The sequence below is a fragment of the Danio aesculapii genome, chromosome 14 (genome assembly GCF_903798145.1).
Source record: "Danio aesculapii chromosome 14, fDanAes4.1, whole genome shotgun sequence".
Taxonomy (NCBI): Eukaryota; Metazoa; Chordata; class Actinopteri; order Cypriniformes; family Danionidae; genus Danio; species Danio aesculapii.
Window position 1 is genome coordinate 32,352,179 of NC_079448.1, and position 19,482 is coordinate 32,371,660.

General features: G+C 34.0%; 1 protein-coding gene across 2 annotated transcripts in view; it reads left to right on the plus strand.

The window, feature by feature from the left end:
* The first annotated feature begins 2,031 nt into the window (after positions 1-2,031).
* The window catches only part of mtus1a (microtubule associated tumor suppressor 1a), a 46,489-nt gene continuing 29,038 nt past the window's right edge, over positions 2,032-19,482 (plus strand). Inside the window, exons 1-6 of one of the 2 annotated variants that reach the window (XM_056472061.1) lie at positions 2,032-2,290; positions 7,482-9,111; positions 10,629-10,857; positions 12,435-12,599; positions 15,719-15,814; positions 17,675-17,785. In XM_056472061.1, the coding sequence (XP_056328036.1) occupies positions 7,588-9,111; positions 10,629-10,857; positions 12,435-12,599; positions 15,719-15,814; positions 17,675-17,785 (2,125 nt within the window). In that variant the 5' untranslated portion in view covers positions 2,032-2,290; positions 7,482-7,587. Of the gene's footprint in view, positions 2,291-7,481; positions 9,112-10,628; positions 10,858-12,396; positions 12,600-15,718; positions 15,815-17,674; positions 17,786-19,482 lie in introns of those variants that run through there. The other variant, XM_056472059.1, reaches the window with a different exon arrangement.

Genomic DNA, 19,482 nt, shown 5'->3' on the forward strand with positions numbered 1-19,482 from the left:
ATCAAGAATTCTTTGATGTAGTTCTAAACAATACCATTTATTTGAATGTCCTTTTTGGTCAATTGAATGTCTTAATTCTTACACTTATATACTTATATATTTATTTATTTTTATTTATTTATTTTTTGTATGGTTCATTGATTTGTGAGTGGATTACAGTTAATTGGTTAGATACTAAATCATGATGGAATGATTCAGCAAAAAGGCTCAGAAAGTTTTGTATCTTCATTAACTCTGTGATCTGGCATCCAACATTTATTGGTGTCCATTGTAAAACAAGATTATGGATTGGACACCCACTCTGGCTGAAAGCCTTTAAAGACGGATTAGTCAGAAATAGTACTGTTCCCCTTGACAGGATATAATACCCCTCATGACTGCATTACATAACATGAGGAAGTTAAGGTATTGCCAAGCATTTGTCAATTAAAAGAAAGTCTTGTACTTGGAAAAAAATGGTTTAAATAATGACAATTTTCTTTTTCTTTTTTGCACTTTTTAGATAAATTGTACACTTTTATTGGCTTGTTGATTTGGTTTTGTTGGTTTGGTTTATTCACTTTATTGGGTTGTTTGTTGGTAAATGTAAGTTATTGGTAAACTTTAGATACTAATATAACTTTTAAGTACCAATAATGATCCTTTTAGTTACAAACATATACTTTCCATAAACATATTTTTGCACTTATTAAAGGGATAATTCACCCAAAAATTAAAATTTACTCTCTATTTAGTATTTCATGCTCAAGTGGTTTCAGATCTTTGATATTTTGAAGAATGACAGAAAAGGGTTTCTTCACTACTTTTTTAGTGTGAATATACGCCTCATTGCCTCAATAATAACTTTTTTAAAATAAATATTTTACACAAAGTTTAGATTATTCAAGTACATATATTTTTATTTACAATATTTACACCTAGCTTTGTTAAAGGTTATCATAGTGGGCAATATCTGAGTTTATTATTATTATTATTATTATTATTGGGGCAGCACGATGGAGCAGTGTGTAGCACGATTGCCTCACAGCAAGAAGATCGCTGGTTCAAGCCCCAACTGGGTCAGTTCACGTGGGTTTCCTCCGGGTGCTCCGGTTTCCTCCACAGTTCAAAGACATGCGGTACAGGTGAATTGAATAAGCTAAATTGGCCGTAGTATATGTGTGTGAATACAAATGTGTGTGGGTGTTTTCCAGTGTTGCGTTGTGGCTGGAAGGGCATCCGCTGCATAAAACATATGCTTGATAAGTTGGTGGTTCATTATACTGTGGCGACCCCTGATTAATAAAGGGACTAAGCCGAAAATAAATTGAATGAATGAATGAATTTATTATTATTATTATTATTTTTATTATTATTATTATTATTATTATTATTATTATTATTATTATTATTTTTATCATATTTTTAATTACATTAATTTAAAATGAAAATAAATCCAAGAATATTGTATGTATACTTCAGTGTGTTTCTTGCCTCAGGGTTATTATTAATAACAACAACAACAACAACAACAACAATAATAATAATTATAATAATAATATTTATTTGTATATTTATATTTTTGCTGGTTGCTGAATAAAAAAAATACTTAAAAATCCAAATAATAATTATTAAAACTTTTAAAAGCATAAAAGTAAAAAGAAATGTTTTTAATAATATTTTTATATATTATTTTAACTACATAAAACCTACAATAGTTAGCAACACACAAAAAAAATAAAATTTACTTGCCCTTTTATTTTAAAATTCTACTAGTAATGCCGGAGTAAATAAATATTCCAAGTAATATGTTTCACAGCTGACCTCTAGTTTTGCTGTATTTCTCCTTGTTTATCCTCTTCTATCGAAATCCCTTAAAAATGCTGCTGCTTGGCAACACTGAGTGCTGCTTTTGGCCTGACATGCCCTGGCCACTCCCCTATGTTATGTAGGGCTCTTCTGGGATAGGGTAAAAAACCGCTGTCCCCTGTAAAGTTAGCCTAGAGGCTTTGCAGCGGGTTCAGTCTTGGCCTGGGCTGGAACGAGTAGAGGCGTGTTTAGTATGCAGGGACAGCCCAAAAAGTGTGCTGACAGCAGCCTGGACTGTGCCACATTCCTCTGAGGTAAACCATTGGTGCTGAAGGAGGGACTGCTGGGGCTGATGGGTATTTCAGAGCTGGCAGGCTTTATATACGTGCGTTGAGCGTGGTGTAGTGTTTACCACAGCACTAATAGGATTGATCCTGAGACATGCTGCAGGAGCCTGAATGGGATGTGCTGTGCTGACATGATGTTATGCCTGTTAACTGTGGTAAGACTTTTTTAAATGCATTTCTAAAAGATTATCAGTTCCATGCAAGATAAATTGTCTTTGACAAGTGGAAAAGTAATGTTATATTGCCAGTTCCGTTCATTTTGTAGTTACATGCTGATGGTGTTTGATTTAGAGGAGGTGGTTTTATTAATTAAAAAAAAAAATCATTATTTTATGTGTGCATTATTCTTATTTTCTAGGTTATTGTTAATGATTTTAGATGGATAATTAATGTATTACTTTTTATATAAAACAAGGCAAGTTTTCTTCACAGAAAGTTAAAAAATGATAGTGCAAAGATGTTTTGGGATTATTTATGGAAATTTATTTTATGATATTTTAATATATATGTTTGAAACATTATTTCAGGTTAGTTTAATTAATTTAACATTAATGCATATCTTGTTAAAAGTATAAGCAATCATGCAATGTGCTAGCCATAAACAGATTTAGTGCCTTATTTATTACGTTCATGGCTTTGAATGATTCATTGTTTTTTTTAAGTAGCTGACTTGTACGTTTTATGCGTCTTCAAAGATGAAATAAGACGCATCCATCAATAATTGTCCAGGCAGTAGTGAAGTATTAACAGAGGGGCTCTTGTTTCTTTAATGCCCAGCCCTTGCATGAGCAGTCGGACTGTAAATGACTAAGCACACTGTTAGTTCCCAAGGTAACCTTTCACTCAGTCAGTGAGCCGAGGAAAGAAAGCTTACACTTCTTTTTTTATATTGGAATATATAAAAAGAAAATGTATTAACAAGTAATTGTGAATGCATTTACTCTTGAGAGAACAATGGGAAATAATAGTATTTAATAGCAGGGAAATAAAAGCTTTGTGGTGTAGATTTTGAATCATTGTGTGATTTTATATAATTATTAAATATACTATAAAATATTCAAGTCAAAGCAGCTAAATAAAGATTAGCATGTTTTTATATTTCACTAAAACTGCTGAGCTGTGGAATGAGAGATTCTGATTGGTTGGCAAGTTATAAGTTGTGCAGTTATTTTCTGACAGATGCAAATCCAATGTTGTTTGAGACAGGCAGACAAATAGTTGCAGTACATGTCTTATTGCCTGCAACAGAAAAGGTACCAAAACTCACAAGTAACTTGACTGTAAACTAAAATAATAAGTAATAATAATTCCTTTTATTTAATGGCGCCTCTGTAAACAGCCAAAGTTCCCTTACATTACACACAGCATTAAAAAAAAGATCAGAAGCACATCTGCATAATAAAAGCATCACATATGCAATAAAGCATAATGAGAGTAATTCATAAGAAAGCCTTTGTAAAGAAAATGAGTCTTAATTGGATAAAATGCTGATTAGCTTGTTTTTCCAATGAAGCAACAATTTGTTTATAGAAAGCATTTTTTCCCTGTACAAACACACACAGACTTTCACAAACACAGAAATGCAAAAAACGAGTTGTCCTGCAACTTTGTAAATAAAATAGTTGTGCCACAAATGTGCTATTTTAGCAATGTTGTACATGAGTAATTCAGATTTAAATGCATCTTTTTATTCTCCTTTTTCAAAAAAACAAGAATAATTTTTTTTAATAGTTTGAAAGACATGCCCTTTCTCAATGACAGTTGATTTTGCAGCAGTAAAGATGTTTCACAAATCACAATTATTTATTTATTTATTTATTTAAATGCTCATGAAGGGGATTCTATATTAAACCTTTCACGAATAAACTATAAATAAATAACACTACTGTAAGTGGGTAAAAGAATGAATGCATACCCAACCAAAGGTGTTAACTTACCATCTCAGGAGTATATTACTTTTCTAAAAATTCAGCAATTCAGTCAAACTTTTTTTTTTAATGCTTTTTCTTAATAATGATCACAAATAGCAGCAAGTAGATGTCATTTATTTGTAAAAGACTGATGCAAAAATGACAGTTATTGCTGTGACTTGTTATTGTTTGGTGAATTTACATTCAACTTTTGAACAGTTTCTTATTCTCTAATTTGATGGTACTTTTGTGCACAGTTTCTTATTCTCTGATTTGATAGTAATTTTTGTGTGCAGTTCTCTGATTTTATAGTACTGTACTTTTTGTGTTCAGTTTCATTTGTAATCCCAAAGTTATCTTGATCGTTCCAGAGTAAGAAGTGACTTGTTCACATGCTGTGGTTTTATTTCAAAAGAAGCCTGATCGAGAGCTTCTCTCTGCATCTGCATAAACTGGCCTCTGTCCTCATTGTACTTGACAGAAGTGCATTAGAGCATGCAAGGCCTTTCCCTCAGCAGAGGCAAACTATGCCATGCCTCGTCCACCCCTGTGGAGCAAAGCAATGATGTTAACCTGAGGAGATGGAGGACAAAGTATACTGGGAGTTTTTCTACAGTATGTAGTCTAATTCTCAGGAAGATGTTAATTAATGGTGTTTTTTTAATTATTATTTTTTTTTTACAATTATGAGTTTTTTTTACTTTAAAATCTGTTGTAGTACTTACATTTTTATAAAACTGAAGATATTGGTGTAGTTTTTTTTTTTTTGTTTGTTTGTTTTCAAAACAAGATTAATCTGTTTGAAAAGGGTATGTGTTGGGTTGTCACTGTCATAGAGCTGGTTCTGTCCCTTTTAAACACGAGTTGTTTTCAGTAGAGCTCAGTACTGCTTATCCAAACACATGTGCTTGTGCTGACCCCTCACCAATCCCATTTAACCCACCAATGGTGTGAAACTCAAAACATGTCACATTCAGGCCTCTAGACTGCTTCTCATCAGTAACATTTAAAATATTAGTTAACTTTCAGAATAAAACTTAATTTGCTCACCCCCTTTCATCAAAATATTTCCCTTAAAGCCCTTCTTTTGACTAAAGAAAGAAATTAACGTCTTTGACAAGGGAGTAAATAAATGATCAGAAAGATTTCGTCCTTGAAGTGTGTTGTTTCATCAGATATCCATTTACACCTGTTTGATAAATGTTTTAGAGAATTCTTCTCATTTATTTATTTATTGATTTATTTATTGCTGGTTTGTTTATATTGAAGTAAGTTTTGGCTGTGTATTAGATATGGCACAATTTCAATATCTTGGAATATATTTGGGCTTTTGTAAAATACTTTCACATATTTAAATTGTCAAAAGCATTAATTTTAAATTTTAAGAAGATAAAATTTTGAACTCTTAAAACAATCAGTTACCACAGTAAAATTAAGCACTGCAGCATGACATTTTTCAACATTAATAATCATTTAAAATTATTTTGGTCACCTAATTAGCTAATTAGCATGGTTTCTAAAGGATTATGTGGCACTTGAGACTTGAATAATTATCTGGAGGTTTTTACCATAAATGAAGAAAAAAAATCATAGTTTTTTACAATAATAAATAGTTATTCTAAATTACAATACTATTTGAGCATAGCTGTTTTACTGTGATATAAATGGACCGAAATATACAATTTTTAAGCGCAGTGTAGATCAAAATTTTCACATTATGTTATATAAAAACATTTAAGGTTAGTTTTTAGGTCTACATTAGGAAGGAATAGAAGTTTGATAACCTGTTAGTAAGCTCTTGCATTTTTAATGGCGTGTCTCTAGGAAACATTAAGAATTAAATAGGGGATCAATTTCCTCATTATTCTAAAAGTAATTGGTCAATAGATTATGTAACGTCTCCACAAAGAGGACTGTGTTACTTGTTTTGCAACCAAAAATACAACAAGTTGCATAAATTGTAAAACGTCAGGATGTGTGCTTTATTCAGTAAAGTGTTTCATCAACAAAAGTCTAATACCCTCCATTTCAGGCTTCAGAGCATTGAGTCACCTCTATACCCCTCACAACATCAGTCTAGGCATGGGACGGTAACCTGTTTCAAGGTTTACTGCGGTTTTGGAAAAGTCAAGGTATTAAAACCGCTTAAAATTATGTTATACCATTCCTAAGGTATATGTAAAGGTTTTTCATGTATTGTTATGAAATCCGTGTTTTTGAAACTAAAGACAGCAGAAGTCGATGATTTATTTTAATTATTTAGCCTGACATGTTTACTGCTCCAAAATATTAGAAATGTTTTTTACAATGAAATCTATTGTGTTCAATGGGGTACAAAAGTTGTTGCATTTACTGAGACATTTAAAAATAACTTATTTTAGAGCAGTAATCACAATACTGTGATACCATGATATTTTTATCCAAGGATAACATGCAGTCAGAAACTTATACCGGCCCATGTCTACATCAGTCTAGACCAGACATGGGCATTTTACGACCCTTGGGCCACTTTTGATTAGCAATTGTGAAATAATTGGTTAGTATAAATTCAAACACAAATGGGATAGTGCAATGCCCAGGTCTGATAAAGTCAACCTACAGTAAGTCTACATTCTTGGCTCTTCGTAAATAACTTGCAAATATAATTGTAGGTTTGGTTTTATACGTTTATCATAGGGCTTATCAATATATCATTTGAGCATTGGTATGGCAAAGTGTGTATCAGCAATACTCACATCGCAGGATTAGACAATTTATTGAAGTTTTAATAAAGATATATATGTATGCATGTATATTTATTTATTTATTTATTTATTTTTATTATTTTTTTATTTTTTTTATTAACACTATGATGACCATGCTATTTTATGTTTAGATTTTTGGAGTTCTGTTTGACTCTCCAGAAAGCCATAAATCAGTGTTTTATTTATTTTTGCTTGTAATTTATTGTAAATGTTGCAGATGCTCTGCATAGAAAAAGACATGATCATCCCAGTCGATCTAAAATGAAAAAATCTTTCCAAAAAGATGTATTCAAATCATCTGGTGAAATTATATTCAAATTGCAATATATATTGTGGGAAACTAAAATATCGTAATGTCCGATTTCATTTTTAAGTTCCACTATCGTGCAACTCTTATTTGTCATGATTGTTTATTAAATACTTAAATAACAGAGTGCTCCACATTTTATTGTCTCATTGTAAAGTTACATTTTGTGTGTTTTTTTTTTTTATTATTATTATTTTTATTTCTTTATTTATTTTTTATTATTAAAATATAGTGCATATATAATATTTTAAGCAGAATTGAGTTAACCGCAATGATCAAGCCCTGTAAAACCACCACAGTTTCTAATGTGGCCCCTTGGGAAAATTAATTGTCCACCCCTGGTTTAAACCATAGAAACGTTAACAACCTTTCTTTTTTTTTTCAGGATAATTCACATGATGGACTTCAACAAATAATCCTGAAAAGCTGAGGTCCAGGAGACAACTTGCTGTGTACAATTCACATACTGTATCCCTCTGTGAATTTGCTCCATGGAGACCACACGTAAATCCATAAATCTTACTTTCTCCTTTGAGGACAAAAATGGAAATAACATCACCTGCCCTAGTGAACATTCCCCCGATTCTGTGAGGAGCTCCAGCAGTTTGAGCTGTGACGGTTCAGACAGTCCTCCTGATGTAGAAATGAAGGACTGTCTCACTTGTCCTGCAAAACGTGAGACTTCCTCCGCAAATCTAGCAAAATCATGCAGGACAATTCCTGTGGACTTAAAACTTGACAACTGGAATAAGAATTTGACTCTTTTGATAGTGGATCCAAAACACACTCAGTCCAGTGATGGAGGCTCTGAAAGCTCTCCAGACTGTGGAGATCGAGAAATGTCTGAGGTGGACTCTTCTGAACCCTCGAGACGTGGCTCTAGCGAGAACTGCTGCTCCGTCAGCTCTGGCGAGATGATGATGAGGGGTAACAGCTTCCTCATGCACGAGACTGATCAGCCACTTAGTATCTCTCTGATTGGGGACTCTAAAAACTCTCTGGATATTTCGTCAGACTTTGGTGTAATCTCAGGTATGTTACCTGATGTTTGTGAGGGTTTGGCTGAATTTCCAAAAGATGAGGTCAAGAGTCAGGTGTTGGAGTGTACTTATATCCATCAGAACAATCAAACCTTCCTCATAGATGAAAGATCGAGTGTTGAGAAGCTGGAATGCCTCACACCTGTGCAATACCACAAATCTAACAAAGACATGCAAAAGTTGGCATGTAACACTGGGGGATCCAATCATTCAGTGGAGGGTAAAACAGTGCTTCTTGCTGCCTGTGAGGATTTGGACATCAGCGGTAATGCTCAAACTTCAACTCCAGTTCAGTCTGTGAGTAACAAGACGTTCTGTCTTCCTTCTTTATCCGAGTCTCCTCTGAATAAAGATGAAGTGAGTCCAGTAGCAGTAGTCTCTCAAAAAAGTGAGTCCAAAAGTGCTGTCTCTCAAAAGCCCAAGACATCAGCGGGTAAAAGCAACAAAATCGAGATCAAACGGTTTCCTAAGCCCAACTTCAGTAATATAAAGTCTAAAATTATGTCACGTGCCTCTAATCCCTTTAAGACGTCAAATTTACAAGTTCCAAAGACTACATCAAGCTCTGTATGTCAGACTAATGAAAGCCAGGATACAGACCAATCTAAGTCTTCTCCAAACAAATCTGCTTCTGCAGCAGTTGCAAACACTCCATCTGTAAAGAGCTTTACTGCAGCTAAACGGACGCGCACATCCACTTCCCAAGAAAGTGGACCGGCTTCAAAAACTCGACCTCGCCGATGGTCTGAAAGCGCTAGCTCTTCTAAAACGAGTAAAGATGGGTCACAAGAGAAGAGTCCACAGGTCAATGCGGTCTTCAGTAACCTCATCACACCACGAAAAAACATTAAAGGATGTTCTCAGAATCAAGTTGGCAAGAGCAAACCTCTGGACCAACATGAGACTACTAGGGAAGACGCACAGGGAAATGAGTCTCAGAAAGTTCGAGGGAAGAATCCAAAAATCAGTCTGTTGGTGAGTAATAAGTATGATTGAGTAAGACTACTACTATTAAAACAATATTATTGGTGTGTATGATTTTTTTTTTTCTTTTTCTTATGAACCAAAAGGAGATATTTTGAAATATATTGGGACTCAGATAATTCACTGTACCCACTGTCTTCAATAACAGAAAATTCTACAGTGCTCAGCATAATTCAGTACAGCTCAATTTTGAAGTTTTGAAGATGAATATTTGTATCCATTTCTCAGTGAATATAGGCAATGTATTTTGGTGCATTTAAACAAAACAGATTTATTAAATGGATATTTATTAAAATAATATTTTAGTCACCAAGCATCTTTAGAAATTGAAAGATAATACAATTAATTCAAGCAAAATATTGGAAAAAAATTTGCAAGCTACAAAATTTCAACAATTTTGTGCAACATTAAACATTAAACCAACATTAAACCAACATTAAAATCTTTGTTGGAAAGAGAAGACCTTTGCGTAGCCAATGATGTGCTTTGGTTAAGTCACATGACATGCTGTGTTGTTTCTGTAGCGCGATTTCTGACAGACTGGCGTTTATTGTGAGTAGTTGCTAAATGCAAATGTAAACGTCAATAAAAAGGATCAAGTTAAGTCAGACCCCCCAAAAAATCTGAAACCTCACCTCCAGTAAGTTATGATGGCATATTCACAACTCAAATGTTTTTAATCGAATTCGTTTTTTGTAAACCAATCAAATCAAGTCTTATCTAACAAAATAACTTACGAGAACGGTCCAAAAACTAGTACAGCCAAATTTGTTATAGAAACATATTAAATACAAATTTAAAAAGAGGAAAAATCAAGAGAAGCAAAAAAAATTAAAAATTTTCTTGAAATTTTGTAGGTTGTAATTTTTTTTTTGCAGTATTTTGCTTGAATTTAATTGAATTCTTTCATTTTCTGAAAATGTTCGGTGACTAAAATATTATGTTATTAAATATATCTGTTTAATTAATCTGCTTCATTTAAATGCACCAAAATACATTGCCTATATTCATTTTCAAAATGGGGCATACTCAATTATACTGAGCACTGTATCAAATAATGACTCATTATTGAAATAAATAAATGATATAAGCCAATAATGAAAACATTAAGTTTGGTGAGCTTTGAATGGTTTGTGTCTGTTAATGTGCGGATTAGCTGTCTAAAGTGAAGCTCAGATCCACAAACAAAAATCAAGCTTTTCCGCAGTGTAATTGCCATTTTCATTACTGCTGCAAGAGGGCAGCAAGCTGAGTCTGTGGAAAATGTGTTCCATGTGCACACGCATCACATCATGTTTACAGAGCTGGAAAGGGGAATGAAAAAAAAAAACTTGGCAGCTACTTCCGAATTCCCATGGGGACTGTATTCCAATAGCTGCTTGCATCTCTAGTCCTGAAGAGTTTCAGTCTTGCTCTTCAGCTGCGTTATTATGGCCAATGCTGCTGTAAGTGCAGGTTTAGGACTGCATGCATGGGAGCGAGTTGCTGAAAGGGATCTTCTCCTGCAGGCGGTATCTGCCAGGCCGGCGGCGGCAGCAGTGTGCGAGTGGAGTAGAGGCAGGCTTGGACCCCAGCCATCCCCAGCCAGGACAGGAGGCGCCGCTGCTACTCATGTTCCAGCTGCAAACCTTCGGCCACCACTTTCTGCCTCCAAGATCAAGCCTGGTACAGCAGGAAGAGATGGCAGTAGTACTTATGGCACCCCCTCACCAAAGAGCAAACTGAGCACACCTGATGGTAAGGGCACTGCTGTAGAGATTGAATTTATATTATTGAATTATAATTTTTTTTTTTTGCACATGAAGTTGGTGCATGTTGCAATACATTCTGGATTATTCAATTGTGTTATGCTCAAGTTTTTGAGTAATTTAGTACTGTGAATTTCTTATTTTATATCCACTGTTCTGTTCCTGTCATATATAGCTAATAACACATTGTTGGTCTAAATTAAGTGTGTATTGTGTTGTAATGTTCTTATTGATGCAAAAGTGTTTGTTTATTTTTTTTGTTTTATTTATTTTATTATTTTATTCATACACATCTATTTAAACGTTTAGGGTTGTATTTTTCTCCATATGTTTCAAGAACTTCTTGCGCTGATGCGCTGTATTTATTTTTTAAATGTAATAAATATATATTTTGAAATAAATTAGTCACTTAACCCTTTAACTTCTCCACCAAGAAATAAAATTGGATTGCATTTCTTAACTCCTAATGTCGCTAGTTAACACACTCATTGCATTTTTTTTTTCAACACATCCCATAATTTCTAAAATATCAGCCTCTACCAAATGGTTTCTGTTGGTGTTTGGTAAAACTACCAGACTTAATGCTTTGAAAATCTAAAAATATTAAGTGTAAGACCAATTTATTTTTAAAAAATATTCCAAATAAAACTTTTTTGAATACTAAATCACCTTTCTTTAAGTATGCCATAAACATATTTCAGATTCTCATTTAACATGCTGTCGTGTTTAACATGCTGCTGTTTTTTTTACACAATAAAACCAAAATGGAGTGTAGTAGTGCAACAGAATAATATATATAAATATTTTTTTTTTTGTAAACCAACAATGCTGTGTGTAAGCCATTTATTTAAAGCAGTAATTTTTTTAAAAGAGCTTTAACAGTCATTATTTATAACTGTAAAAAATGTGTAAAAGGTTAATGTTAAATAATATTACAATAAGATTTCAACAAATTGATTTAGTTATTCTAAACTTCATTTTCCTGTTTTCAGCATTGCCTGCTTTTTCACAAATTATTCTATCTTTATTTGGAAGTTTTAATTTACTAAAAGTAAAGAAGAATGGGATTTTGAAAAAAAAAAAAAAAAAAAAGAACAATATTGATGCCAAATGAAAATCCTTTTTCCTTTACTGACTTTTTTTTACCTTTAGCAAAGCTTTTGGAAAGCTGGGGAAAAAAGGAAAGGCTGCAACCTTTAGTGCCCAAAAAATGTCACTGACAGTTTTGTAATTGCATTTCTCATTAATATAAATTATTATTAGCAGTAACTGACCATGCAAAGTAGTACAATCATCTACATGTATGTAACTCATAACAAGATTAATAATGGATTTTGTATGTTCCTTTCCGCCTGAAGTTAAGCTCAAAGTCCCTTTGACTGAAGATGCAAGTACAGTTTCAGGATCTCAATCCAGAGACCTGCTGTGTTTTGATTTTGAAATGAATGAAAATCATTAATATTTATAGTATTAGTAGTAACTGTTAATGCAAAATAGTACAATCATCTACATGTTTGTGACTCATAAGATGATTGATAATGGATTTTTGTTATTTCCCCACTGCAGTTAAGCTCAAAGTCCCTTTGACTGAAGATGCAAGTACAGTTTCAGGATCTCAATCCAGACCTGCTGTGTTCTCAGCTCCAACATCAGCCTCCAAACTGCCCCTGAAGCCCAAAATACAGCTTAAGAGCTCTAGTACATCTCAGACGAGTGGACAACCAAAGCAAGGTGATTCTTCTCTTTATCTACATGCTGCTTTTTTTGTTGTGTATCATTTTGCATCATATAATTCCATATTTTTAGACCTGTGGTGATGGGTTTGAAAAGTTAATCAGACAAAATCAACCTCATACCATCCAGCTTGACCCAAATTCTCTGCTAGGTCACCGGAGCCTTTAATTCTAAGCCTAAAAATTAAATCCATTCTAAAGGATTCCGTCTACTTTGACTAGATTTTTAAGACATCCAAAATTTAGAAGGTGATTTGAGCTTAAATGAGCTTCGATGACATCATTTTGATCAGGAGAGTTGCACATTTAGAATATAGGCCACTTTTTTCGGTCTAGGTTTACTTTTAGCTTTTTTTTATGGTCTGCTGCCCTCATTGGTTAATGGACGTGATGTTTGTATGGATCGGGTCACTCAGTCCCACATGTCTGCGGGGCAGGGTTTGTTCCGCCTCAGTTCACTTTGTAGGGGTTTGAGAAATCGCTGCAGATGAAAATGAGGATTTTCTAATGCAAACGGATCCTATTTTTTTTTTCTTCATCATGCTTAACTCTCAGTGGAAGATCTTGTCTGCAGGTGGAGGGACTTTGACTAAAATTTCAGAGCATGTTTTTACTAATTCAACTTTGAATCTGCAGTCAAGCTCTTTTTTTCAGTTTGATCTGACTCTTTTGACATGCCTCCTTATGGGATTCTATCTTTTTTGTATTATTCCTTTGTTATCTGCCTTTCACAGGAAGCCTAAGTCTCGGTTGTGGAGTAAGTAAAAGGACAAAAAATGGATATGGAAATTGTGTTTCTGTATTCAGATGCGTTTGTCGGTTGGCAATATTGCTGTTTGTGGTAACAGAGGTCTTTCAGTATGGTGTTTGTTGTTCTCGTGGTAACATTTAAAAAAAATAGCAAGATATCAACCCTCAGCTTTTTAGAAAGAACATGCAAAAACAATGGAGATCATTGGTTTATAGAAGCAAGATTATTATTATGAAGATATACAGTGAGCTTATTGTTTTTATCAGTATTTATTGGCAAGAAAATGACTAATTAATTCATTTACCCTGATTGCACCTGGTACTTGGATGCATTCTAGTTAATGACTGAAAGATTCTTGTCTGATATTTTAATCTCTTTTGGACCACCGTCTTGATTCTGAGGGGGAGATTCTGTGGTTTTGGTATGGGATTTTCCTGATTTTTGCTCTAATACTGCATATAAGCTTGTGCAAGTTACATATGAACGTGTAAGGAGAATATGTAAAATACTACAGAGAATAGCAGCATTACTTTTGCTTATGTCCACAAAACTTTCGGTTTGAATAAAAATCTGGACTGAGAATTTCTTTTCTTTTCTTTTTTATTATTCTTTTTTTTTTTTTTTTTTTTTTTTTTTTTTTTTTACATTTTACATTTTTTTTCAACCTTTCAATAGACTAAATTTCAGACGGCAAAATTTGAATCTCATTTGATTAGTATGGTGTAAAAGCATGTTTGCTAATTTTTAAGGATTGGATTAGTTAGTAGGCATTCAATGATACAAGCATTTACACTACCATATGTAGTAGTTTTTGACCACCTCTGGACGTGGTCGAAAGTGGGCAAGCTTGAAATATTTTAAAAATAGCATTGTTCATTATACCACAGTGGAAGATTTCTGTTTATATTACTTTTTAGCAAATTTATATATTTTTTTTATTTCATTATTTTTATTTGTTTCACCCAGGGGTGTTGCTAGACATAAAGCTATACTGGGGTACCCCTATATTCTTTTATTTATAAATAAATAAATAAAAGAAGGGTGAAGCGGTGGCGCAGTAGGTTGTGCTGTCGCCTCACAGCAAGAAGGTCGCTGGTTGGAGCCTCGGCTGTGTCAGTTGGCTTTTCTGCGTGGAGTTTGCAATTTCTTCCCGTGTTGGCGTGGGTTTCCTTCGGGTGCTCCGGTTTCCCCCACAGTCCAAAGACATGTGGTATAAGTGAATTGGGTAAGCTAAATTGTCCATAGTGTTTGGGTGTTTCCCAGAGATGGATTGCAGCTGGAAGGGCATCCGAGTAAAAACATGTGCTGGATAAGTTGGCAGTTCGTTCCGCTGTGGCCATCCCAAATTAATAAAGGAACTAAGCTAAAAAGAAAATGAATGCAAATATATAGATATTAATCCTAAATGTAACTGGAAAACAACATAGAGATACAACTGGAGTGATGTGCTAAAATCATTTAAGAAATCATTTGCATGAATAATAATTTCATTTGAATGAATTTATACAGACAATTCTATAGAATACAAAAAAGATGTTTTATAGAATTATCTGTTGTCTTGTCACATGGCAGAGAATTAGGTTTATTTAGTCTTTACCTCCCTGACTCGTCATCCCTCCTTTTTACTTCATACAAAAAATCTATCGGGAGGCATGCTTAAGATCACCATCATATTATTTAAACTTTAGTTTTGTCGACTTGCAAAACTCACTGCATGCTGACACCTCCGCCGTTCGGTTTCACAATGCATGAGTGGCGCGTGAGCAGCAAGTACTTTTTTGAGCCTGCGTGTAAACAACCGGGAGAAGAGCACCGCGTCAAGCAGGGTCCAGCAGGAGCTGTGTGTGAGGCACCCGGGTATAGTTTTCTGCACACATGCAGAGATGCGTCAGTTTGCTTTTTGATTAAACTACATTGGTTTTACCAGCAGTAGTTCGGTTGCACATAGTGAATAACGTCTTTATTCCAGGATAACCACTCTTATAAATACACTTTGCATATGAAGTAAATCATATCTCAAAGCATTTACTGGGGCACTGGCCTTTTTTTAAATTCATTTATTTATTTATTTTTTATTTTAACTGGCACGTGCCCCAGTAAATTAGGTCTAGCGACGCCCCTGGTTTCACCCATCATGGATAAAAGGCTGTTTTGTATTGGGGTTGTGATTTGCTCATATTACATGTGGTAATTGGTTTGCATTTGTAATATTCATTGGGTGGAGTTTACTTTATAATGTTGTGAGTGTCTATGTACAGTGTGTCAGATAAAGGTCTGGAGACCTTTATTACACATAAGTTAATGAGCCAGTACTGATAGTGGGTGGAATTAACGGTTTACTTTTTTCATTTCATCACACCATGCAGAGCCTTCCGTGGGAAGCCTGAGTAAAACACCATCTAACAGGGCAACTTTTTTTAGAAGCAAGCTGCAATGTCCACCTACCAGGAATGTATCATCAGGTATGAGTCATACATTCAACAGCTTTGTGAGCATTAACTTCTGCACCTCAGATGAAGGGATAACACACTGTCAGGTCAGGGCATGTCTTGGTAAATTTCCTCAAAATCAAAAGAACAATATAAGAAAAAAATACTTTAATGGCTTCAGCTTTGTTCATCAATTTAGGGCAATTCCCTACCCTGTTCTTGTAGGCACACAAGCACAAAACTCAAACCTTTTGACTCTGGGTGTGTTCAGACTTGGCACATTTGGCTTAATTAAAACAAACTCCTCTGCAACATTTGTTCATTTGAAATGTTTAAATGTAGTCATCTGAAACTTAGTGTTCACCAAAGAAGCAGACCTCTGAAAAGACCAGTTTGGGTTTGCTTCTGAGAAAAAAAAAACAGGTGTGTTTTGACAAAATTGTGAATGCAACATGGACCAAAGGCATTTTAATGAAGCAAAAACAGGCTGTGAATTCACAAGGTATGTGAAAAGGACTGAATGCTCTAGCAATGAGCAACAGCATTATTTTTGAATGTCCGGTTCTTAATAAATAAATAAATGAAATGATAAAAGACTTTTTTTTTTGTCTTTAGGTTTAGTCTTTCATGACAGTTTGAACAATAAGCATGCAAGGGCACTATTAATTTTTATTTTAGTTTGGACGCATTAACAAAGGGGAGTTGAATTACATGGTGTGACATGGTGACTCAGTGGTTAGCACTGTCGCCTCACAGTAAGGAAGTCACTGGTTCGAGTCCTGTCTGGGTCAGTTGGCATTTTTGTGTGGAGTTTGCATGTTCACGTGGGTTTCCGGTTACCCCCACAGTCCAAAGACATGTGCCATAGGTGATTTGAATAAACTAAATTGGCCATAGTGTATGTGTGTGAATGTGAGTGTATGGATGTTTCTCATTACGGAGTTGCAGCTGGAAGGGCATCTGCCCCTGGAAAACATATGCTGGATAAGTTGGCGGTTCATTCCGCTGTGGCGACCCATAATGAATTAAGGGACTAACCGAAGGAAAATTAACTAATGACTGAACTGAAATACATGTTGTGAACATGCTTTGACACTCCCATTGTCAAAAACTAATTATTTGAAGGGTTCCACACATTTGTCTACTCTTTCTGCAGAAAAAAAGACAAAGTTGCACAAATTTTGCACTGAAGAAAATATTAAAATATTTTTGAAAATAATATAAATTTAAACCTTTAAGTTGATAATTTACATGGATTTTTATCCTTTGATCATGGACCACAAAATCTCATAAGTGTACATTTTTGGAAATTGATATTTATACATAACCTGAAAGCTGTGTAAATAAGCTTTTCATTGGTGTATACTTTTGTTATAGGACAATATTTGGCTGAAATATGACACTTGAAAAGATAAATAATGATAATAACAATCATGACTCAAGCAATGGATTTTTGGCTCTTTCTTACCTGTGGAACATAAGAGTCCAGAGTCACAGTTTTAATAATTGTCTTTTTTTTTTAGGTTTTTTTTTTTTGTATCAGTTATTAGTATTCAACATAACTAGAAACAATATTTCTTTATAGAAATATTGTAGCATGTGAATGGTTCTCAAGTAAAGTTAATAATAAATAAACCGTTGATGTCATTTAAGATGAATTAAAACAAGAAATATGATTCCAGTTTGCATTCTGATTTTTTTTTTTCTTCTTCTTTAAATACCGCTAGTTTTATCTCTACCTCTAGTTATATATTTAAAAAAAAAAAAAAAAACAGTTTTTTTTTTTTTTTCTCATTTAAACATCATTTTAATCTACCTTGGAGCCATCTTTAGGTTTGCTGATGCTCCTGGTGGAATGTGTAATATGTTGTCTCTTCACTATTTCTTTTGTAGCAGGATGCAAAAACACATCGTCATCATCGTCAAGTTCAGTGAGGTCTTCAAGCAGTCCTCTGAAAACCCCCATTACACCCCGACCAGTGAGAACTGCTGCTACTCCAACAGGTGAGACCCAGTTCATCAGCACCTTTGTAGTGAAACATACATACAGTTTTATGGCTTGTTTTAGATAAACTTTTAACACAAAATCATTTCAAATTAAGATAGTTGGAGAGCATGTTTGAACTGTTTAAGGGCTGTAAAATACCCTTCTGGCTAAGCAGGAATATTTTGGTACTACTGAATACAACTAACACCGTCTGTGTCTTGTCTCTTCTGGCTTATCTCAGCCTGGCACATGCAATGCTTTCTTACCACACTTAAGAACTGTAATTAAGAAAGACCAGTGCATTCCTTTTCAGAGATTAATCTTGGGTGTATGCGTACATTTATCTCCTCTGCCATAAATTACCTCCTATAGAATTGAAAAGGGATGTTTGCCAGAATGTTTTTTTTTTTTTTTTTTTTTTTTTTTTTTTTTTTTTTTTTTTAGTCGGCTCCATTGTCATTTTTATTTTTTTATTATTGAGAGGTAAGAAAACTGCACATTTTAATATTCATCTAAATCCTTCTCTTAGCACCATGAATGACGTCCGGATGTTCATTATCAGTATATGGCAGTGTATCAAAGAGTGGATTTGAGTTGGGGCATTAAATAAGGTTTAGGATCTTGTATGTTATTTGTGCACAAGTGTGAGCGTGAGTTATAAATTGGTTTTACTAATAATAAGTAATTATGAATTCCACATATAGCTCCATTCAAGCTTTGACAATGCCTTTTTACTGAGATTATGGTTGTATCATCATTTCTAAGCTATGAATAATGAGAACTTTTTTTGTTTCAGTTTTTTTTTTTTTTTTTTTTTTTTTGGTCATTTTGACCCAGCTGTATTTATATATGGGATCACATATTAAGGTGAAAGTTTTTTTTTTTTTTTTTAAAGCTGATTTTTATGGCTCCTGCCTCACTAGTATTTGGACTGCAGCCTGAACTGTGCAAACGTGCATTGTCTGCTGCCGTCAGCAACCCCTTCAAACCTGAAATTATGTCTTCTGTGGGTTGCACATTTAGTTTTTTTTTGAGCTCTTGCTGGCATCACAGGCTTGTGTTAGACAGTTTCTGTGGTTGTTTGGTATTGGCGCTGGCCTGTTTGTAACCACATAGAAATCTCATCCTTTGCCTTGTTTTGGGTTTCATCATGACGGTTTAAGTTAAGGCTGAGTATTGATTCTGGTGTCTTTATTTATTTATTTATTTATTTATTTATTTATTTATTTATACAGGGACAATGTACAACATGACATGTTGTGCCAGAGTTAGCTATAAAGCTAATTTACATCTGCAGTCCCTGGGCAGGAAGTTGTAACAAATTTAACAGTAAAAAATAATACAATATACACTTACAGTACAATACATACAATACATTATTGTCAATAAAATCAAATCAAATCAGTGTCCAGAATAAATTTGATTACTTTGCAGACTCTAAGTTCAATGGAGTTTATTTATTTATTTGGTTAATTCAGTTCAATAGACCTTTTAATATGCTTTCTATTAAATCAAAATATGAACAATAAATATGTTACCGATGCATAAAATTAGCAAAAAGCTGTAAAAATATGAAATGTGTAATACAATAATACAAACTCTACTGTCAGGCTTGCATTTGAAATTTTTCTTTCATAACAGCATGTTACATACTCCTTACAAAGGGACAAAAACTAGTATACCTACATTCTAATATATGTCATTTTACATGAAC